The following is a 23,941-nucleotide window of genomic DNA, read 5'->3' as shown; positions in this document are numbered from 1 at the left end:
GATGGTATCTGCGGTCTCCGGCCCTCCTCCCGGGCCCTCCTCCCGGGCCCTCCGGCCCTCCTCCCGGGCCCTCCGGCCCTCCTCCCGGGCCCTCCGGCCCTCCAGCAGTAGGACGGTTATCAGCAGTCGGGAGGAGGGATGGAGACCATTGTTGGGCTGCAGCATAAGCTCTGATTAATGTCCTAGTTTTAGTAGACACAGGACAAAACTGGTGACAGGTTCCCTTTAATGCAGGAGAAATGAAGTATCACGTTGTCATCAAGGGGCTGCATGTGTAATGAATAAAGGTACTCTGTGCTCTAGATCGAGAGCTTTTCGTGGCATAGTTCTGCTAGTTTCACACTAGCGTTCAGCAGGGCTGCCGAGGGCTGCGGACTTCCTCCATGAAGCCCCGCCCACTGCCGCGCCTCTTGTTGCGGTCGGCGCAGCGTGAAAGCGACGCATGCAGAGGCACCCTCATACATCCGCATGGCCTGCGTACCCAGTGTTAGATAGGGTACACAGGATGCATGCAGCCGCCGGCGGAGCTGAAGGAAGAGGCGCGGCAGTGGGCGGGGCTTTCAGGGGGGGAAGTCCGCAGCCTTGCCAAAAGCTAGGGTGAAACTAGCCTTCGTGATGAACATCCTGAATAGGGAACATCGAAATGGGCTGACAAGGCCTAGTTCACACAAGCGAAGGAAATCCTCCATATACTGACTGCCATGCCTGCGGTGATTTTCATGGACTGACAATGGAGAGGGTGGAGAAACTTCTTTTTATCTCTCCACCTACAAGAAAAAGTTACACCATTCTGATCAGAATAATTGGACTAAGCGAAAATGGTCGTGTGCACCTACACTTATTGCATTTTTCAGCTACAGTATTTTTTTTTTTTTGTCTTTTTGGTTGTTCAAGATTTAAAGAAAACTAGATTGTTTTGGAAACTTCCCGTTTGCTCCCTATCCTAGCATTCATACAGATTATTCAATGATTATCCAGTGTGACTTGCACTTTTTTTTTTTTTTTTCTTGTGTTTCTGCAGTGGAAACACAATAAAAATGCATTTACATTTTTACCTACAGATTTTCTGCACTTCATTTAAATCTATGAGGAAAATCCAGGAAAAAATGCATAACCGCGATTGATATTGAGATGCTTCAGATTTCAAAGTCACACTTTGGGTCAATTTCCGCGGTGTAAAAATTGACCTTAGATTGATAAACATTTTGTTCACTTTTCTGTAACACACTTCCTTTTTCTTCCTATGCAAATGCATAGCAGGAAAAATGTTGTTTATGTACTGTCATGGCCGAATGTGTTTGCACCCTTGAAATTGATCCAGAAAATGAAGTATTTCTTCCAGAAAATTATTGCAGTTTTTTTTATACACATGATTATTTCCTTTTGTGTGTGTATAGGAACAACACAAAAAAGCAAATTGGTCATAATTTCAGAAAAAAAAAAAAAAATGGGCCGGTCAAAATTGTTGGCACCTTTCCAAAAATGTGGGTGAGCAACTTGTTTTAAGCATGTGATGCTCATTAAAACTCGCTTGTGGCAAGTAACAGGTGGGGGGCAATACCAAATCAAACCTGATACCGGATAAAAGAGAGAAGTTGACTGAATCTTTGCATTGTCTCTGTGAGTGCCACACTAAGCATGGAGAACAGAAAGGGGGAAAGAGAACTGTTTGGGGACTTGAGAACCAAAATTGTTGAAAAATATCCACAATCTCAAGGTTACAAGTCCATCTCCTGACATCTTGATGTTCCTTTGTCAACAATGCACAATATAATAATATAATCAAGAAGTTTACAACCCATGGCATTGTAGCTAATCGCCCTGTATGTGTACAACAGAGAACAATTGATGAGATGTTGCAATTCATGATAGTCTGGATGGTGGATAAGCAGCCCCAATCAAATTCTAAAGAAATTCAAACTGTCCTGTAGGGTCTGGGTGCATCAGTGTCTGCATGAACCGTCGACATTGGATTGAAATGAAACGCTATAGCAGGAGAACCCCACTGCTGACATAGAGACATAAAAAAACTAGACTGCAGTTTGCCGAAATGCACGTGAGTAAGCCAAAATCCCTCTGGGAAAGTGTCTTGTGGACAGATGAGACCAAGATAGAGCTTTTTGGTAAAGCAAATCATTCTACTGTTTACCGATAATGGAATGAGGCCTGCAAAGAAAGGAACAGAGTATCTACTGGCAAATATAGAGGTTCGAAGATGTTTTGGGTTATTTTGCTGCCTTGGCACTGGGTACCTTGACTGTGTGCTAGGAAAATCATGAAATCTGAAAACTACCAAAGGATTTTGGGTTGCAATGTAGTGCCCAGTGTCAGAAAGCTGGGTTTGCACCGTAGGGCATGGGTCTTCCAACAGGACAATCACCACTAGAGATGGGCGAAAAGCTGTGATCGGAGGTATAAAGTTTACCTCCGGTCACTGGTTTCAGCTGATTGGACTACTGCTCCCATCAGGCGATGCCTGCTCTCACTCATAATAGTGAGAGCAGGCGTGGCTGATGGGGAGTATTCATCAGCCGGCGCCTGCGCTGTAAATAAATAATTAAAAAAAAAAAACGGTGTGGGTTCCCCTGTATTTTTGATAACCAGCCAGGCAAATCTCACAGCTGGGGGCTGCAATCCTCAGTTGTCAGTTTCAGCAAGACTGGTTTTCAATAGTAAAGGGGTCTCCACGCCGGAATTTTTAATTATTTAAATTTATTAAATAAAAGGACGTGGGGTCCCCCATTTTTGATGACCAGCCTTGCTAAAACAGACAGCTGGGAGCTGGTATTATCAGGCTAGTAAGGGGCCATGGGTATTGCCCCCCTAGCCTAAAAATAGCAGCCTGAAGCCACCCAGAAAAGGTGCATCTATTGGATGGGCCAATTCTGGCTCTTTGCCTGGCTCTTCCCATTTGCCCTGTAGTGGTGGCAAGTGGGGTTAATATTTGTGAGGTTGATTTCACCTTTGTATTGTCAGCGTGATTTTACCGCCGATCAGAAGCAGCGTTTGCTGCGCTGTCATGCATATGACCGTGCAACAAACACCCGGTGTTTGGGGGGGGGGCGAACCCGAACAGTAACACGGACTTCCTGGTGAAATTAGTATTCGGTGTCCGTGCCCCAACTGTATGTGTTTGGTACGGACACCAAACTTTAGACATGGGCGAACCCGAACAGTAATGACCACAAACAAACTTCAGAACTCTCCAGCGCTTTGTTTCCATCCATTTCTGGGAAATTCTTTAAGTGTCTGGATCTACAGTAAATCCTATTGATCACCTGTGGAGAGATCTTATAATTGCTGTTGGGGGAAAGCACCCTTCCAATATGAGAGACCTGGAGCAGTTTACAAAAGAATGGTCCACAATTTCAATTGAGGTGTAAGAAGCTTGCTGCAGGAAGCATTTATTTATTGCAAAAGGTGTGCAACCAAATAATAAGTTAAGGCCTCTTTCACACTTCAGTTGTTTGGCGTCAGTCTAAAACCGCCAGTTTCCTCAAATAACGGATCCGTCATTTTTTTTTGGCGGATCCGTTATTTTCCCATAGACTTGCATTGGCGACGGATTGTGACGGATGGTCGTCCGTTCCATCCGTCATGCGACGGATCCGTCGAAATTTGGCGGACGTTGTCTAGACATAGATGGACATTGAAACATTTTTTGTCAACGCCGAAATGACGGTTCGCGGCGGATCCGTCACGTCCGTCATTCCATAGAATGGCAGCCTATGGGCGACGGATCCGTCGCGACCGTCATTTCGGCGGATCCGTCGCCCCAATCCGCTTTTTCAATTGCGCATGCTCCAAAAAGTAGATACTTTTCCCAGACAACCCCCAAGTAACGGATCCGTCAAAAAAACGGATCCGTTGGAACCGTTTTCTCAACAATTGTGACGGATCCGTCGATCCGTCACTATGTCGGAAGTGACTGACGCCAAACAACTGAAGTGTGAAAGAAGCCTAAGGGTGTCAACAATTTTGTTCGGCCCATTTTTAGGGTTTTCTGTGAAATTCTGTCCTATTTGCCTTCTTGTGTTATTCCAATACACACAAGGGGAAAAATTGTGCATAAAAACACATGTACGGTAATTGCAAAACTTTTCTGGGAGAAATACTTCATTTACTTGAAGAATTTCAAGGGTGCCAACACTTTCGGCCATGACTATATATAATGTACATAATGGAAATTTAGATTTACTTCAAAGGGTATCTGTCTCCCTTTTTGAGCGTTTTTAGCTAATATTCTGGTCATACAGGTTGTATAAAGCTGACACTAGTCAATGCCTTGTTGATTAAAAATATATTTTTTTCATTTTGATCTTCCAGGCTATGGAGCATACGCTGCCCAGAAGATAAGACTGCCTCCTCTCTCATTATACTAGATTTCCCCGCTTGCCTTTGACATCAGTTTTGAGTTAATGATATGCTCGTGGCCCGTGGCGGCCTGTGGGGGTCTTCGTGGTCCTCTGATTAGGTATTCATCAGTATGGCTTCTGACGGGTCACTGCAGAAGGTTTTTTTTCCAAGCTATCAAAAATATTAATTATGCAAAATAGGGGGCAGGTCAGTGAGGGATCAGTGACCCATCAGAAGCCATACACCTGAATACATACATCAGAGCACCACATGAAGACCCCCGCAGGCCGCCCCGAAGCACGAGCATATCATTAACTGAAAACTGAAAATAAAGATTAATCAACAACCACAAGACGGATTTCATCAAGAAATTATTTTAATCAGTATAACGACGTCAACCTGATCGTGCCTGTAGGTTACTGTGCACAATCCTGCTGACAGGTTCCCTTTAAAGGGCATCTGTAAGTAGGATCAACCCTCCTAAGCTGTCTGTAAGGATTTATAGGTAATAGGAAACTGAATAAAATAATTTCTTGGGATCTGTGATCTGATATCTTGTTCCAGAGAAATGTACATATTTAATGTGTAAATGAGCTGTTCAAGACTATGGACCGGACACTGATCTCCATGAGAATCTGCCTCCAGAGCTTGTTTTAAATGAAAGAAGACATTACCAGTGTGAGACTTGTAATAACTGACAGTCTTCTCTCTACGTTTCTCACATTGGTAACGTCCCTTTTCATATAAAATAAGCTGTGGAAGCAGATACTCGGGGAGATCTGTGTCCAGCCCATAGATCTTAACAGCTCATTTGCATATCAGAAAAACATGACTTTCTCTGTAATAAGACATCGGATTGCAGATATCAAGGTATCATTTTATTCAGCTTTCTATGACCTGAAGCCCACATAAACGGTTTAGGAGGGTTGATTCTACTGATAGATTCCCTATATGCAAATGCAAGATACTGTAAGAAGACGTTAGAGAAGGTGTTAAGGCGGAAACTGTGTGATCTTCTAGTGGTATTTTATGTAATCTCAGCTAATGCTTTTTATAGGTGCAGGACTCTGATTTTGTGATGCAGACTTCCAAATCCTAGTTTCTTTAAGTTGTTGGATCACTTGCATAACTAACCTCTTCAGTATGTTCTATCCATTTTCATAATTAAGTGTGCTGCCATGGTAATATTTGTATTCTAGTTTCTGCGTCTTTTGCAGAGACTTAGAAGGGGGCTGGCTTAGCTTATGAACTGAGCCAGACAGCCAGCTCACTGACATCAGACCAAAGGGCGGTATTCAGGATTAAAGTACGTTAGTAAGTTTTATTGCTTTAACATTTTGACATTTCTAGAGAACTTTTTATCATGTCAAGTGGTTTATTTTTAATGTTCTATTCCACTGTAGCCCATCTGATTTATTATTTGCTCCAACTTTTATTTTGTATTCTTTTATAATTTTAGGTACTTGATTGATAGTCGCTGGTTCAAGCAGTGGAAGAAATATGTGGGGTTTGACAGCTGGGACAAGTACCAGATGGGAGATCAGAATGTGTATCCAGGTCCTATTGATAATGCTGGACTCCTTAAAGGTCATTCCCTATTTTTGAATATGTGAGACAATAGCTAGCCATATACATATTATATGTGTGTTTGTGTGCATATATATATTAGAATATTGCACCATGTGCTTGCAATATTGATACTTGCTTGTTGGCTTCTTTCCAAAGTATTCTGCAAAAAATTAAGGTCTTTACAGTAGCATTGTCATAGACTTCCATTGACATCGGGATACAGGCTGACATACGTTTGAATACTGTTTTTTTTTTTCCTGTGTATTTAACAGAATAGAAATGCACAGCAGGATTCACTTTTCCAGAAGTCTTATTTTTTTCACAGTGGATTCTAATGGCAATAGCATGTTACTGTATAGGTGTCTCTGGGATCTTTTGCAAAATACTTTTTTAATGAAAATATACTAAAACTCTTCATCCCATAGCGTGCAGTATCTGCTTCTCTCGTGATATAAATTAATGTAATACATGAAGTTTTCGGATTGTTAGTCTGTGTATGTGTGTGTATATACAGTGGGTACGGAAAGTATTCAGACCCCTTTAAATTTTTCACACGTTTCATTGCAGCCATTTGGACAATTCAAAAAGTTCATTTTTTTCTCATTAATCTACACTCTGAACCCCATCTTGACTGAAAAAAAACCCCAGAAATGTAGAAATTTTTTCATGGTCATACATATTCAGACCCTTTGCTCAGACACTCATATTTAAGTCACATACTCTCCATTTCCTTGTGATCCTCCTTGAGATGGTTCTACGTCTTCATTGGAGTCCAGCTGTGTTTAATTACACTGATAGGACTTGATTTGGAAATGCACGCACCTGTCTATATAAGATCTCACAGCTCACAGTGCATGTCAGACCAAATGAGAATCATGAATTGTGGCAAGGCACAGATCTGGCCAAGGTTACAACAGAATTTCTGCAGTACCCAAGGTTCCTAAGAGCACAGTGGCCTCCATAATCTTTAAATGGAAGAAGCTTGGGACCACCAGAAGTCTTCCTAGACCTGGCCATCCAGCCAAACTGAGCAATCGTGGGAGAAGAGCCTTTCTGAGAGAGGTAAAGAAGAACCCTAAGATCACTGTGGCTGAGCTCCAGAGATGCAGTATGGGGATGGGAGAAAGTTCCATAAAGTTAACTATCACTGCAGCCCTCCACCAGTCGGGCCTTTAAGGCAGAGTGGCCCGATGGAAGCCTCTCCTCAGTGCAAGACATTTGAAAGCCCACATAGAGTTTGCTAAAAAGCACATGAAGGACTCCCAGGCTATGACAAATAAGATTCTCTGGTCTGATGAGGCGAAGATAGACCTTTTTGGTGATAATTCTAAGCGGTATGGGTGGAGAAAACCAGGCACTGCTCATCACCTGCCCAATACAATCCCAACAGTGAAACATGGTGGTGGCAGCAGCATCATGCTATGGGAATGTTTTTCAGTTGCAGGAACAGGATGACTGGTTGTCATTGAAGGAAACATGAATGCGGCCGAGTACAGAGATATCCTGGATGAAAACCTCTTCCAGAGTGCTCTGGACCTCAGACTTTGCTGAAGGTTCGCCTTCCATCAAGACAATGACCCTAAACACACAGCTAAAATAACAAATGATTGGATTCAGAACAGCTCTGTGACCATTCTTGACTGGCCCAACCAGAGCCCTGACCTAAACCCAATTGAGCATCTCTGGAGAGACCTGAAAATGGCTGTCCACTAGCGTTCACCATCCAACCAGACAGAACTAGAGAAAATCTGCAAATAAGAATGGCAGAGGATCCCCAAATCCAGGTGTGAAAAACTTGTTGCATCATTCCCAAGAAGACTCATGGCTGTAATAGCTCAAAAGGGTGCTTCTACTGAATACTGAGCGATGGGTCTAAATACTTATGATCATGTGATATTTCAGTTTTTCTTTTTTAATAAATTTGCAAAAATTTCTACATTTGTTTTTTTTTCAGTCAAGATGGAGTGCAGAGTGTACATTAATGTGGGAAAAAATGAGCTTTTTTGAATTTACCAAATGGCTGCAATGAAACAAAAAGTGAAAACTTTAAAGTGGTCTGAATACTTTCCATACCCACTGTATATATCTATATCTATAATTTATTATCTGTTACCGGTTTGGTTTCTCATGGTTAAATACTGACAGTCTCTTTCACAGACACTGATACGCAGTCTCTCAAGGAGCATCTTATTGATGAACTTGATTACATTCTGTTGCCTACCGAGGGCTGGAACAAGCTGGTCAGCTGGTACACCGTTATGGAGAATCAGGAACCCATAGCTCGCAAGGTGCAGTATTTCATTTCTGTTTTATACTCCATCACATGGCACCAGAGTAAGCTAAGCTAGTATGCTGGGCTGTGAAGGGCCAATGTTGGTCTAGAACTTCTACCGGCAGTTCACCCTTAATCTTATAGTCTTTGTTGCCAAGTGCTACTCTAACTTTCCTTTGGCCACAGTTCCAACACTTTCTGCAGCTCGGCCTTAGCAATTTTTCTATTCTGTTGGGTTTACTTCTGTCTGTATCCTTCATTACGAAACCCAATTACTTCTCAGTTGCAATTGTCCATGTCCAGATCTTTCACACTTGCACGTCACCCCTGCTTTTGCTGAGCAAGATGATTGCCTGGGTTACATGAAGATTTTGTAGTTCCACCATAGGAATTTGAGTGGCACATAATGTACATTTCAGGGCAACTGTTGCCAATTGTGACATCTATGTTCTCACGTAAGATCCTGGCTTCCAATTCAGTTGTGCTCCAAGACAAAAGTATGGGCAGCTCACTCCACATGTAAAGTAGCACACGTCTGTCATCCTAGAGTGTCGTTGTGCACGTTTGCAGGTAACATCCACTTAAAAAAATAGAATCATCCTCGAGAGATGGAAAATTGAAGAAAAACAAACACTTTTTGAAAATTCCATTGAAAGTGTGTCAAATAAAAAGGAAAGTCAAAAGGCGAATGGTACAGAAGAGTCTTTATAGCCAACTTGCATTTCCCTTGCTTTACTTTTAGATCAGGGCGCATTCAGCTTTAGCTTAGATATGTAGGTATGTCAGATTTTTTTCAAAAAGGTTTTCAGTGTGATAACTAGCAATTGGCATAATCCACTCTCTTGATCTGCCACTCATCTTTCCTTTTTTTTCTTTAACCTCCTCCTTCAGCCTTTCATAACTTACTAACTCTCCTACACATAAGGATGGGAATATTCTGGACCTGGTCTTCTCCAGGCTCAGCTCAGTGTATGACTTTACTAATTCCCCTTTCCTGCACTGTGACCACAACTTTTTCTCTGTCAAGAACTGTTTCATCTGTCAGGACACCCTCACTTAGCACACATACAGAAAATTAAAGGTGCCATCAATATCAAGCAGCTTATGAACAATCTACCGTCATCTTTAGCTCCAATCTCTTTCCTCTCCTGTCTAGACTCAGCATGGTTACATTATAATAATACATTGCAGAGAGCTCTGGATGAAGCAGCACCTGCTATACACAAAACGATCCAACCCTGGCACACGCTGCAAACACGTTTTCTCCAGCAATGCGCAAGGTGTGCCTAGCGTCAGTGGAGAAAATCACTTTCAGCACAAGACTTCATCCACTATAAGTTCATGCAAAACTTTTAATTGTGCTTTCCACCTGTCCAAACAAGTCTGTTTTTACTTCAGCATCATTATTACATCACTAGCTGACAATCCAAATAGACTTTTAAACTTTTCACTCCCTCCTGAGCCCTAAAGTTGGGACCTCTGTCACCAACCTCAGCACTGATAATCTGGCCCCTAATTTCTTAGAAATAATCAACCATCATTTTTGCACAATCTGCTCAGAACCTGGACCACTTTCCCTCCCGCACCTCAAGCTCACTTTCCACCTGTTACGTAAGAAGAAGTTACCAGGCTCTATGCTTCTTCTCTCCATCCAACCTGCGCCGCTGACCCTATACCTTGCCCATCTAACTAAAATTAACCTTTCTCTTTCTTCTAGTGTCTTTCTCTCTTCATTGAAACATGCCGGTATTATCCCTTTACTAAAACTTTACTTTACTTTTCTCCATAGACTTGCATTAGTGACGGATTGCCACACGTCGCATCCGTCGTGCGACGGATGCGTCGTGTTTTGGCGGACCGTCGGCACAAAAAAACTTTCCATGTAACTTTTTTTGTGCGTCTCGTCTGCCATTTTTGACCGCGCATGCGCGGCCGAAACTCCGCCCCCTCCTCCCTGGACTACAGAATGGGCAGCAGATACGTTGTAAAACTCCATCCGCTGCCCACGTCTTACAGTTATTTCACAGCGTCCATCTGTACGTCGGCCCAACGCATTGCGACGGGCCCGTACCGACGGATCAGTGTGAAAGTAGCCTAATCCTCTCATCCTCTTCAAACTCCTGGAACGCTTTGTCCACTCTCCTACAATCTGGTTTCCGCTCTTTACTCTACTGAAACTGCCCTTACTAAAGTCTCTTAACAATCTACTAACAGCAAAATTTAATGGCCACTACTCCCAGCCACTACTCCCGGGTGATTCTCCTGGATCTCTCAGCAGCATTTGACACTATGGATTATTATCTCTTCCTCACTATGTTCCACGCTATTGGCCTCAAGGGCACCGTTCTCTACAGGTTCTCTTCCTGCCTTTCAGATCGCTCCTTCACTGTATCATTTTGCTGGCTCTTCTTCCCCTTACTGTTGGGGTTCCTCAGGGTATAGTCTTAGGCCCCTCCGCCTCTATATACACTGCCCTTTTTGGACAGACAATCAGCAGATTTGAGTTCCAGTATCATTTCTATGTTGACACCCAATTATGCACCTCTTCACCTGACATCACCATCAACTTTGACAATCGCTGGTATTTTGTATTGTCTGCTGTCTCTAACATCATGTCCTCCCTCTATCTGAAACTGAATTTCTCCAAAATGTAACTTCTCTACACCCGATATTGAAAATGCCTTGGCTGGTTCAACCATAACTTTCAAGCAGTACGTTTGCGGTCTTGGAGTTATAGATTACACAGAGCTTTCCTTTCTTCCGTATATCCAATTGCTCACTCACTCATGTTACCTGCATCTTAAAAACATCTCAAGAATCCTACTTTTTCTCACCTTTTGAAAATGAAAAAACTTTCTGTCGCTCTTACTCATTCTCTTCTGGACTACTGTAACTCTCTACTGATGAGTATACCTCTAACCAAACTTGTTCCTTTCCAATCCCTCTTGAATGCGCTAGCCAGGTTTGTTTTTCTGTCCAGCCATTACACCAATGCCTCTACCTCGTGCCAGTCATTACACTGGTTGCCCATTCGCTACAGAATGCAATACAAACTTATGTCTTGCCCACAAAGTTCTCTACAGTTCTGCACCACGCTATGCCTTCTCTCTCATCTCTGTCTATCACCCTACCTGTGCTCTTCTTTGTGCAACTGATCTTAGACTAACATACTCCATAATACTCTTGTGCTGCACCAGTTTTCTGGAATGGACTGTCCAGACAATATGGCTAATACCTAGCACCCACATTTTTAAGCACATCCCTTTAGACCAGTCTATTACCTCACTTCACTAATATAACTCTTTCCTGTTCCCACTTTTTGAAATTTCCTCAGCATTTGGTCCCTCCTATAAATCAGTCTCCATGCACTCGTTAACTGTACTTGGACATATACTGACTGATGACCAAATCATGTAGTTTAATATGAAAACCCCTAATTATTATAATCATGACTGGCATGGAGTTTGAGTATGCCCACCTCCGCTCCTTTCAAGACATGCCCTGCATAGCATTGTTCTCGCATTGCTGACCCCTTTTCACTAGATGTATGGGGAACCCTGCGGCCGGTCCACCAGTGATCATTCAGTTATCTCCAATTCTATGGTCCTGGAATAACTTACTATCTTGGAAATACAGTGCAGTGTATGTACCTACAATGTATATTTCTCTCTACATTATTCTTCAGTGTTCTCCATGCCGCTATAATCCTGGACTGTCCGTCTTCTGTCTGCTACAGTGCAAAAATAACTTGACTGTTCTTCTGAATACTGTTGCCCATATTAGATTAGGTGCGAGAGGAATGCATATATCTTACACATCTACATCACAGGTCTGTAGTTTGATCTCTTATTCTGAAAATACATGTTCAAAATAATGTGAAAGCTGCAGACGGTCCTGACGTGCCGGGACTTGGAGCTTGACTGTAGTTGGAGAGAGCCCCAGGTTGGAGACCAGCGAGACAGCTAGAATGGCTCTGTCGTCAGGAGACAGGTCTGTACAGGTAATAGAGCCGAATATGCTTAGAAGTTTACTGTGTTCATCAGGCAGTGTTCTCTGGTCTCTCACTCAGCAGTGATTGATGGCTGCCATACGTATGCTCGGTGGCTACACAGCAGCTATAGAGCATGCGGAGTGTTCCCCTCTAGTGATGAGCGAAGGTGTTATCCGAGCATGCTCGTGTGGGAACCGAGTGACTTCGGAGGGCTCGAAAAATATGTTATTAGAGATAAGTTTGAATCCCTGCGGCTCCATGTCTCGTAGCTGTTCGGCTTCAGCACATTCATGGATTGCCTGTTTGTTAGGCAAACAGCCGCGAGACATGCAGGCGCGGGGATTCAAACGGTTAGCACACGGGCATGCTCGGATAACACCTTATCTGAACACATTCCCTCTACCACTATTCCCCCTCTAAATACTGCGCCAAATACACAGTATTGAAGCGTTGAAGACAGCGCTGCTCTTGAACAATGTATAGCCCATAAATTATCAACTCTATAGTCAGATTGAATAATGAACTGATGAGTATTGATGGCTCCCAAGTGATCCACACGGCGGCTAGGCTTGATCAGTGAAGAAGCTTGGTAACATCCTTATAGATAAAGTATAGACAATATAAAACTAACTTGTAAGGGCGGAGGATTTTCAACATGACAACCAAAAATGTTACATTTAAAAAGACCTTCAGCTCTACTAAACATTCCTTCTTCTGATGAATTAAGAATAGTCTTTTCTTAGAATTCCACATTGTGCCATTCCTCTGTTATTCCTCCTATAAAATGTATGTTAAATACATGCAAAACGAAAAGCACGGGGGCATAATAAGGGCACAGCCCAGAAATATAGCAAATAATTACCCTTTTTGAATGTGTATTTAGTTGTTGTTGTGTTTCATTGAGTTTTTAGTTGCGCTTTTTGCAGAATTTGAATTGTGCAGATTTGACAAAGGCATTGATGGTTTAAAATTGCAAGGTGTAAAAAGTCAGCATGTGGATGACGTTTTGGAAATTCCATTTTTTAGGCTGGGACTGTAAACCGCTGCATTTTTTTTTATGTGCATTGAAAAAAATACACTGCAAAAACGCAACATGTGAACAAGCCCTGACAGTTCACTGTTTGTGTTTCTGTTCCTGTAAAACCATCAGATTAAAGGAATTTAACCGTTTGTGTAGGCTTTTCCATGCAAAGTAAGGTTAACTCCTGTTGGGTGTGGCAGTATGGCTTCCCTATAGACACTTTTTAGTTATATGTTATTCCAGCATAGGTTATAGGTTCATGCTCGCTCCCCCCCAATTATAGGCAGCATGAATGAGCCCCTGGTTGCATTATTGCATCTTTGTTTGTTTTACTCTGAAACGCTGTGGCATTTCAGAAATGGCTTGGGTTGAATGGCCTACCTGAGTACACAAGATGGTTGAGGACAACTGAGGACCGTTCTCAGCGGCTTCTCCACCCCCTAAGGTTGACAGGTCTCTCCCTATGCACACATGGCACAGAAACAGTCGGGGACCTTTGGTGAGAAAAGAAGCCTCCAGACCTGCCTTGCAACAAGGAGACACTATGGTGGACTTGTCTCATTCAGACTAGTCATCCGAGACACCTAGTCCACGGCCGGCTTTTCAAAGAGAAATGCAGCAGCATTTCAGAGTTAGGCTGCCGTCACACTATCAGTATTTGATCAGTATTTTACATCAGTATTTGTAAGCCAAAACCAGGAGAGGAACAAATAGAGGAAAAGTATCATAGAAGCATATGCACCACTTCTGCATTTATCACCCACTCCTGGTTTTGGCTTACAGATACTGATGTGAAATACTGACCCAAATACTGCTAGTGTGACGGCAGCCTTAGCCATACATGACTGTCATAATCCAGCCAGTGTCCGATTCATGCGGCTGGTGATTCAGGCACCACAGACCATCAGACAGGTTCCCTTTTAACAAGAATAGTGAACATGTTCCAAGTCTCAAAATCTCAGTGTATTTCCTTTCTGCTCTGTGTTTTCATCTTTACTATTGGTGTACTGCCAGAATAATGCTATAACGAAAAGCCACACATCTGCTGTGTTATTGTGATGGGGTTTTTTTTATCCTGGACACAATACATTTTATTTCAAAAGGTAATTCAGTGGTGTGCGAGGCCGAGTCCATTGCCAATGAAGCACCTGGAATGGAGCTGCTCCTGGTGATCTGGTCCTCATCTCCATTTTCTGTTCACATTTTATACAATATGATATTAAAATATTCATAATATGTGAAAGTGCTACAAAGATCGATCTTGCATAACCAAAGAAAAGACAATGTGTGCGCATATACCCTAGCGAAAATAAATAAGTAAAAAAGCAAGTGCATTAAATAATTAACATAGAGTATTTAGTAAACACTGGTTCTGATTAAAAAAAAGCATAAAGCTGTCCGACCGCGACAAGGTGTACCCAATTGGGACAGTAACTACACTCTCTAATGTTAAAACCTACCTAGTGTGAAAAGTGGCAGAGTCACAGGGTCCCAACCGGACACCCAGGTTTGGAGGGACTACATATGAACTGCCCAGCTCAGTGAAAAGGGGGCCACACCCTATTTGTACTGTCCCAGTTGTAGGTACTGTCCCAATTGGGTATACCTTGTCGTGGTGGGACAGTTTTATACTTTTTTTTTTTTATCAAAAACAGTGTTTACCAAATACCCTATGTTAATTATCTAATACACTTGCTTTTTAAATTATTTATTTTCATTAGGGTGTTTGCACACATTGCTTTTCTTTGGTTTTGTTTGTTTCTATGGCCAGTGAGAACATGCTTTTATATCATGCATGTTTTCAAGTCATACTCCGGCTCAGTTTTTTGTTTTTCTAAAGATCTATCTTACACACACATGGGTCTTTTATTAAATAGATAGAGGTTGACCACTATAAGAAAGCTGTTTAGATTTGTTGTGTTTGTTTGCAATATACAACTTGCTCACTTTGCTTCTTTGAGAAAAGCTCTTCCCTTTCACCTTCGGCTGTGTATTTTTTTTTTTCTAATTCAGCGCAAGACCATTGCTTTGTATCAAGAGGACTGGCTGCGTGTTTCAATAGCTAAGCCACTCTCTTCTCCGTCATTGCTTAGACAAGTTTGCTGACTCCCCTATTGAAATGAACAATCAGCCCCCTTCATACATATCGTTGGTTATGCGACACCGATCAATTTCATTTTTTATTTTTTTTATGGACATAACCTTCTACAATCTTTGATCTATGCTGAAGAAACACTGTAGATGAACAATTTTACAAATTGGACCAATCATTTGTGTCTTTATATCTGCTCTTTCATCCAGTTTGAAAGTCCATGGACTCAACTATTGCTGAATGTTGTCTCTTTGCTGATGTCCCAGTACTATGTTACAGCAGATTTTCTCAAGCTTTCTTTCTACCAGAGAGTTGCCATCATGATTTTGCTCATATCAAGGCATCACTGGTGGATAAGTTCCAGGCCAAAATTAAAAATATTGCCTTATTTATTTTATTTTTTTCTAATGAGAAAAATATAACATTATATAGTAGCTTGCGAAAGTGTTCACCCCTTGACTTTTTACCTATTTTTTTTTTTTACATTACAAAAATATTTAAACACTGGTTGTAATCTGATTTGTGTGTGATGTATCCGCATTAAATAGTCTAAGTTGAAGTGAAAAAAATATAGGCTTTAATTTATGGGATCAAGTAACCTAAACATTTGCATGTGCATATCTATTCACCCCATTTGTTATGAAGTCCCTAAAAGTTTCTGGTGCAAGCAATTCCTTTCATAAGTCACATGCTTGGTGAAATAAAGTCCATCTGTGTGCAATCTAAGTGTCACATGGTCTGTCCGTGTATATACACACCTTTTCTGAAAGGTCACAGAGGCTGCAACGCCATTAAGCTAGAGGCATCACTAACCAAACACCATGAAGACCAAGGAGATCTCCAAACAAGCCAGGGACACATTTGTTGAGAAGTACAAGTCAGGGTTGGGTTGTTAAAAATAATAATAATAATAATATCCCAATCTCTAATGGACCCCCCCACTATCAAATTATTATCAGATGGAAAGAACATGGTACCACAACAAACCTCTCAAGAGAGTTTCGACCACCAAAACTCTCAACCCCGGCAAGGAGCGTATTAATTAGAGAGGCAGCACAGATACCAAAGGTAATCCTGAAGGAGCTGCAGAGTTCCTAAACAGAAATTGGAGTATCTGTCCATATGACCACAATAAGCCATACACTCCATAGAGGTGGCCTTTATGGAAGAGTGGGTAGAAAAAAGCCTTTGCTTACACAAAAAATTGTAAGGCTCGTTTTGAGTTTGCTAAAAGATGTGGGAGACTCCCCAAATCTGTGGAGGAAGGCGCTGTGGTTAGATGAGACCAAAATTGAACTTTTTGGCCACCAAGGTAAACACTTTATTTGGTGCCAAATCAACACAGCTCATTACCTCAAAAATGCCATCCCCACAGTGAAACGTGGTGGCAGCATCATGCTCTAGGGATGTTTTTCGGTAGGGAAAATGGTCTGAGTCAAGGTGAAGATTAATGGTGTGAAATACAAGGATATTCTTGAGCAAAACCTGTTTGTCTGTTAGTGATTTTAGACTGGGTAGAGGTTCACATTCCAACAAGACTATGACCCCAAGCATACTGCTAAAGTAACTCGAGTGGTTTAAGGGAAACGTGTAAATCTTTTGGAGTTGGCTAGACCTTAATCCAATTGAGAATCTGTGGTCAGACTTTACGATTTTTGTTCAACAGAGGAAACCATCTAAGAGAGGAGCGTTGCTGCAGGCTGGGATGAGGGGGTGTTCGGATGTGTGCCGCTGTGGGTGTTTGGTGGTGCAGGGGCTGCCAACTTTTTGTGAAAGTCCAGAACCCCCGCACTTACATGGTTTACTATGCGGTTGACTGCGGGAAAATGGCTACCGGGGGAGGTGCATGCACAGATGGAAATCTTGGCACCAAGATCTCGGGGGATGAGATCTCACCCGCAGCGGCGCACATCCGAACACCCCCTCATCTCACCCTGTGGCCAGCAGCAACGCTCCACTCTTGCCTCCTCCAGCAGCAACCCTGGGACCCCACTTCACCGCAGCCACCACCCTCAGTAAGCAATAAGACGTATGGATTATAAGAAGTACCACCATTTTTTTTTAAAGTTTTCTTTCCTTATTTTTCTCCTCAAAATTCGGGGTGCATCTTATAATCCTGTTGGTACCGTATTTTGCGGCTTATAAGACAATCACACCCCTGGATACAGTATATATTGAGTCATGAAAGCTTATATCATCCTTTTTACTGTAAAGGGGTGCAATCTGTCTACAACCAGTTTAACATGAGTTGTCCGGCCTTAGGGTCCAAGTCTGCACTCACTCTATGAGACTGTACACTTGTGAATCTATACAGTACGCAAACTGCTCACCGTGGGGAATCTCTGGGCCGGCCCCGTGAGCCTGTAATCACAGGTATGCAATTTGCATACTACAGCCACATTGCGGCTTGACGTGTCCGGTCTCACTCAATTCACTTGTTTTAAACGAGGCCGCCCACTTCTAGTTAATCACATGCTTACGGCTGGTACACTCTCCCGTACTCCTGGCACAGGAGAAGCCTCACAGTGTGCACTCAGTGACTGCAGACTTGTACCCGAAGGCACAACAACCCTTGTAAGCCACTTTTTGTTTCACTTTAACCTTCTTAACCCGAATCTGAGATTTCACATTGCAGTTTCCTAGGCGTGTGTGCATGCTTACTACAGACCTTTTTTTTTTTTTTTTTTTTTTTTTTACGACCCTGATTAGTCTGTATTTTAATATAAAGATGTAGTGAAAAAAACCCTTTATTGTATAAAACAATAAAGGGAACCTATCCATTCCCCCATGGCCTCCAACCCAACCTCATTAACCTGTGTATGATTAAACTCTCTTCTGCCTGATCGGCCCTGTATAACATAATTCAGTTACATAAATGCTTTAAATAAAAGCATTTATAATGTCCCTGTTTCCTATAATGTCCCTGTTTCCTATGCTAATGAGGGCTTTGTCTAATCGATGGAGCCTTAGTTGCCCAAGACTAGTCAGCCCACTTTCAATGTTATCACACCCCTGTGGGCGTGATAACTTAATGTGCACAAGCAGCCTCATCGCCAGCGTATGCAAATCTAGCGCATGCGCAACACTCATTTGGGCAGTGTCACTGCATCCCTGTGGCTAGGTGTACGCATGCTGGCATCAGAGGCACACTGCGCGTGACTGGAAGCCATCTTCTGACCCTCCGGTCATATGCAGGGCGCGCCTCTGATGCCAGGAAGTGTACACCCATCTTCAGAGACACACTGATGCTGTTGGAATGAGCGCGCAATGTGCTAGATTTGATTAGATTTCTTGCAAATTAGGTTATCACCCCCATGTGGGCGTGATAACATCGAAAGAGGGCTAACTAGTCTGAGGCAAATAAAGAATGTCCCAACGACTAGTCAAAGCCCTCATGAGCATAAGAAAAGCCAGGTTTTAAATGCTTTTTTAAAGCATTTAACTGATAGCTCTAGAGAGCTAGTTAGGGAGGGAGTTTGATCATACACAGGTGAATGCTGTTGGGTTGGGGACCTGACCGGTTCCCTTTAATTTGCTGTTGAGTTCCTCTTGTATTTGCTACATACTATACTGACCTTTCCTGTGGGTTTCCATTTCCAGGTCGTTGAACAGGGTATGTTTGTAAAGCACTGTAAAGTCGAAGTTTACCTAACTGAATTAAAGCTGTGTGAGAATGGGAATATGAACAATGTGGTAACAAGAAGATTTAGTAAAGCTGACACTATAGGTATGCCTTTTTTCATATTTGCTTGACTGCAATTTAATTGACAGAGTTACTGCATTCTTTGAACTATGAAATCCCCCCAGGTTTAGACTGCAGAAAATGGGGGGGGGAAAAAAAACATTTTTTTTTACTAATTAAAGGGAACCGGTCAGGTCCCCCGCACCCCCAGAGACACCAGCAGTTGTGTCTGCATATATAAATCCCCTGCTTAACAGCCTCTGTATTACAGTACACCCATAGACAGATCTTTAGAAAAGTATTTCTCAAGTCCATTCATGATATGTAAATGAAGCTTTTTGTCTAGTGGAGGGGCCCTTAGTGTCCGCGGACTAATCAGCCCACTTAGCATGTTATCACGCCCCTGTGCGCCAGTGCTATACTTATCTCGCGCATGTGCACGGCTTCTTTCTCTTCTCATTGATGCTCTGAAGCCAGGTGTACACGTCCCAGTGTCAGACAGGCACACTGCGCATGATTGGAAGTTTCGGTAAGTAGTATAGCGCTTGCAATGATGCAGGCGCTTGTAAGCCATGTTATCATTCCCACTGTGGCGTGATAACATGCTTAGTGGGCCAACTAGAATGGGGAAACTAACGGCCCCTTGACTAGACAAAGGCCTCATTTACGTATCGTACACTAACTTGAGAAATACTTTTTCTAAATATCAGTTTATGTATGTAATACATAGGCTGTTAGGCAGGGTATTTTATATATGCAGATACAAGTGCCGGTGGTTCTGGGGGCATGGTGGACCCGACGGGTTCACTTTAAAACTTCTCTGGTGGTGTTAAGACGTGGAAGGCTCAATATCGGTAATTTTAATCCACTGGGGGGGTGATCGTTCTCTTTGTGTTTCTTTGCAGTATTTCTATTATACACATATAGTGTTACACAATGCACATTATGTACACTCTTTGCAATGCACACATACACATCACTGCTGCGTATGCAGTACATTCACGCTCTGCTGTATATACACACGCACAGCTCTGCTACATTACTACTCTCAAACGCACACCTCTGCTGCATTGCAACATTATGAAATTCTTTCGGGCATGTGGCTGGTCACTGAATGGTCCTTGAGTTACTCAAGACGGCCACATCTTTGCAGCTTTACTAATTCACAGGACCTAGTTGTTTCTTTTCCTGCCATGCACCAGTCAGACTGATCATTGGGCTGGAGGATAGAGCTGCACCGCTGCATAGATCTCGCTGATGGGGAAGGACATTGTGTTAGTGTCCTCCTCAATCATTGGAAGCTGCCACCTGACTATAACACATACTTTTCTTATTTTGCAAGATTTTTTTCTTCCTAAAAAGTGCATTTCATAATCCAAATACATCTCTGGCTCTTCTTTTGATTAGCTGGCCTGGTGATAATTTATTGTTGCACGTGTAAAGTGATAACGGCTAATCAGATGAAGGGCCACCGATGCCGTCAGGTTGGAGGTGAACATGGCCAGGTCCTACGAATCAGCTTCTTTTCTGTGGACATTGTTTGGAGGGCTTGACGACAACTCGTAATTTTCATTGGTACCATTTTGTGCTGCCAAAGACTTTTTTGATCACTTTTGATTCCTGTTTATTCAAGGTGGAAGGAGCAAAACACTACGGGCGAAATAAGTATTGAACACGTCAACAATTTTCTAAGTAAATATATTTCTAATGGTGCTATTGACATGAAATTCTCACCAAATCCATAAACAAAACATCCAATTAACACAGGCAAAGAAATCGAACCATAGATGTCCTTAGATCACATTGTGTAATAATGAGAAAAAGTATTGAACGCGCTTACTGAAATGTATTTAATACGTCGTACAAAAGCCTTTGTTGGTGATGACCACTTAAAAATGCCTCCTATATGGAGAAACTAGTGCCATGCATTGCTCAGGTGTGATTTTGTCCCATTTTTTTCCACACAAACACTTCAAAATCCTCAAGGTTTGTGGGTTCCTTATACGATCTCTGAGCTTTAGTTCCTTCCATTAATTGTCTTTTGGATTCAGGTCAGATGATTGGCTGCGCTATTCTAGAAGCTTTATTTATTTTTTTTCTTCTCTGAAACCAATTGAGAGTTTCATTACCTATGTGTTTGGGATCATTGTCTTGCTGAAATGCCCACACGCGTTTCATCTTCTTCATCCTGGTAGATGTCGTCAGATTTTTATCAACGTCTCTGTACATTTGTAGATTCATTCTTTCTTCAATTATATTAAGTTTGCCAGTGCCTTAGGCTGAAAACAGCCCCAGATCATGATGTTCCTACCTCCAAATTTCATGGTTGGAGTGGTGTTTTTGGGGTGATATTCAGTGTCTTTTGGCCTCCAAACATGAGGTGTATTATGGCATCCAAAGAGTTCAATTTTTGTTTCATTTGACCAGGCTATATTTTTGCAGTATTTCACAGGCTTGTCTAAATGTTGCATACATATTGGTCCTTATAACCTAAACAACATAGGTCTCACCCCTAAATGTCTAAATGTTGTTGAGTAAACTTTAAAAGTTCTTGAACATGCTTTTTGTTCAACAGTGGAGTTTTGTGTGGTGCGTGTGCATACAGGTTGAGCGCATTACTTTTAGTTTTCTTTGAAGCAATTGTACCTACTGATTCCAGATCTTTCTATAGCTCTCCACAGGTGGTCCTTGGTTTTTGGATAACTCTTCTGATAATTCTTTTCACTCCTCTGTCTAAAATCTTGTAGGGAGCTCCTGGTCGTGCCCGGTTTAAGGTGAAATGTTGTTTTACGCTTCCGGATTATGGCCTCAATAGTGCTTACTGGAACCTTCAATAGTGTAGAAATTCTTTTTTAGAAGATCTGTTCTAACCAATGACATCAATATGTTTTCAAACAATAAGGTTGTGAAGGTCTTGAGACAGCTCACTGGTTTTACCCATCATGAAATGTTTCTTATGCGCTCCTCAGTAATGAGACATCTTTTTATAGGCCATCAGTTGAACCAGATGATATTATTTTTCACTACGTGGCAGGATTGCTTATTACTGATAGATCTCAGCAGGTGTCATGGCTTTTTGCACCTCTTTCTTCATGTGTTCAGTACTCTTTCCCTGTGTCATTTCTCATTATTTCACAGAACTTAATTTATGGACATCTATGCACAGTGTTTCACTTATTTTTCTGTAGTAAAACATTTCCGTAATGGAAAATTATTTATTTGTTACACTTTAGGAGTTTATCCTGCAATTATTTCATTTTTAGTTAATAAACTAAATCTATTGTTCAGATTTTACTTGTTTTCGTATTTGCAGTTGACATAGAAAATAGAGAAAAACTTTCTGGTGAAGGAGACATACATTCTTAGGTTAGCATATTTAGACCTAGTATGTCGAACAGATATTTGTAAATGCTCGTTCATAACTCTGTGTATCACTGATCAGCATGAAACTGTTAATATCCTAGTGAATGACGTCTTATTTATTATCTAAATTCTTTTATTACTACATTCAGATATGATTGAAAAGGAGATGAGAAAAATCTTCACTATTCCAGATGAAAAAGAGACCAGACTGTGGAACAAATATATGAGCAATACGTTTGAACCTCTAAATAAACCCGAGAGCACTATACAGGATGCTGGCTTGTATCAAGGACAGGTAGAGTACTGACCTGCCATGTGTTCTCCTACCTGGCATAGTTTTCTGCTGATACTTAAGGAAAGGCAGATTCTAGCATCTTGTAAATCAGTGGTAACAGGAAAAACACTGTGAAATACGTGCGTTTTTGCATTCCTCTTTTGATGTGTTTTTTTTTTTTTTCAATAATTTGAATGAGTGAAAAAGTTGAAAGAATGGATAGGTTACAGGTTTAGAAAATTGCTTCAAATCTGCAAGGAAAAAAATAAGCAGCATGAGATTTCAGAAATCTCATTCACTTTGTTAGTACTGTAAAATGCTGCGTTTTTTGCTTTGCTTAAAGCACAGAAAAAGTACAATGTGTGACAAGTCCTTATATCAGTGGTTACTTATGATTTCTGAACAGGTTTGCCTTAAAATACAGTGATAATGCTCCAACAATAAAATGGCAAAATAATCTGGACTAACTATTATCCTGTTTTGATACAAAAGATAGTACAAAAGAAAAGGAAGGGGGTCTTTGTTCGGGACACTGATCTTTTATCTAGTTGAGTGTTTTTTTTCCGGGTTGTTTAAAAGTTAAACCTTTTTTAAAGGGGCACTCCTATCTTCTAACTGAGTCACACATAACGATATCGTTAACGATATCGTTGCAACGTCACGCTTTTGGTGACGTAAGCAACGATCCCGCTAACGATCTCGTTATGTGTGACAGCGACCAACGATCAGGCCCCTGCTGGGAGATCGTTGGTCGATGGGAATGATCAGGACCATTTTTTGGTCGCTGATCACCCGCTGTCATTGCTGGATCGGCGTGTGTGATGCCGATCCAGCGATGTGTTCACTTGTAACCAGGGTGAACATCGGGTTACTAAGCGCAGGGCCGCGCTTAGTAACCCGATATTTACCCTGGTTACCATTGTAAAAGTTAAAAAAAAAAACCACTACATACTCACATTCTGATGTCTCACGTCCCCCGGCGTCCACAGGGTTAACTGTGTCAGCGCCGGCCGTAAAGCAGAGCACAGCGGTGACACAGTCACTGCAGGGAAGCTCTCGGCAGCAGCGCGTGCATTACCAGCGCTCCTGCCGAAAGCAGTTTTAACCCTGTGGATGCCGGGGGACGTGACAGACATCAGAAGGTGAGTATGTAGTGTTTTTTTTTTACTTTTACAATGGTAACCAGGGTAAATATCGGGTTACTAAGCGCGGCCCTGCACTTAGTAACCCGATGTTTACCCTGGTTACCCGGGTGCTGCAGGGGAACTTTGGCATCGTTGAAGACAGTTTCAACGATGCCGAAGTCGTTCCCCTGATCGTT

At 42.0% G+C, this 23,941-nt stretch overlaps 1 protein-coding gene across 3 annotated transcripts in view; it reads left to right on the top strand.

Annotated features, from left to right (window-relative positions):
• USP15 (ubiquitin specific peptidase 15) overlaps positions 1-23,941 on the top strand; it is a 128,767-nt gene that overhangs the window by 11,873 nt on the left and 92,953 nt on the right. For 2 of the 3 annotated variants that reach the window (XM_077265369.1, XM_077265372.1), the window contains exons 2-5: positions 5,816-5,943; positions 8,083-8,213; positions 18,902-19,028; positions 22,496-22,641. In XM_077265369.1, coding sequence (XP_077121484.1) covers positions 5,816-5,943; positions 8,083-8,213; positions 18,902-19,028; positions 22,496-22,641 — 532 coding nt within the window. Of the gene's footprint in view, positions 1-5,815; positions 5,944-8,070; positions 8,214-18,901; positions 19,029-22,495; positions 22,642-23,941 lie in introns of all 3 variants that reach the window. The other variant, XM_077265371.1, reaches the window with a different exon arrangement.

The sequence above is a fragment of the Ranitomeya variabilis genome, chromosome 5, assembly GCF_051348905.1.
Source record: "Ranitomeya variabilis isolate aRanVar5 chromosome 5, aRanVar5.hap1, whole genome shotgun sequence".
Taxonomy (NCBI): Eukaryota; Metazoa; Chordata; class Amphibia; order Anura; family Dendrobatidae; genus Ranitomeya; species Ranitomeya variabilis.
This window is presented reverse-complemented; position numbering and strand designations above follow the sequence as displayed.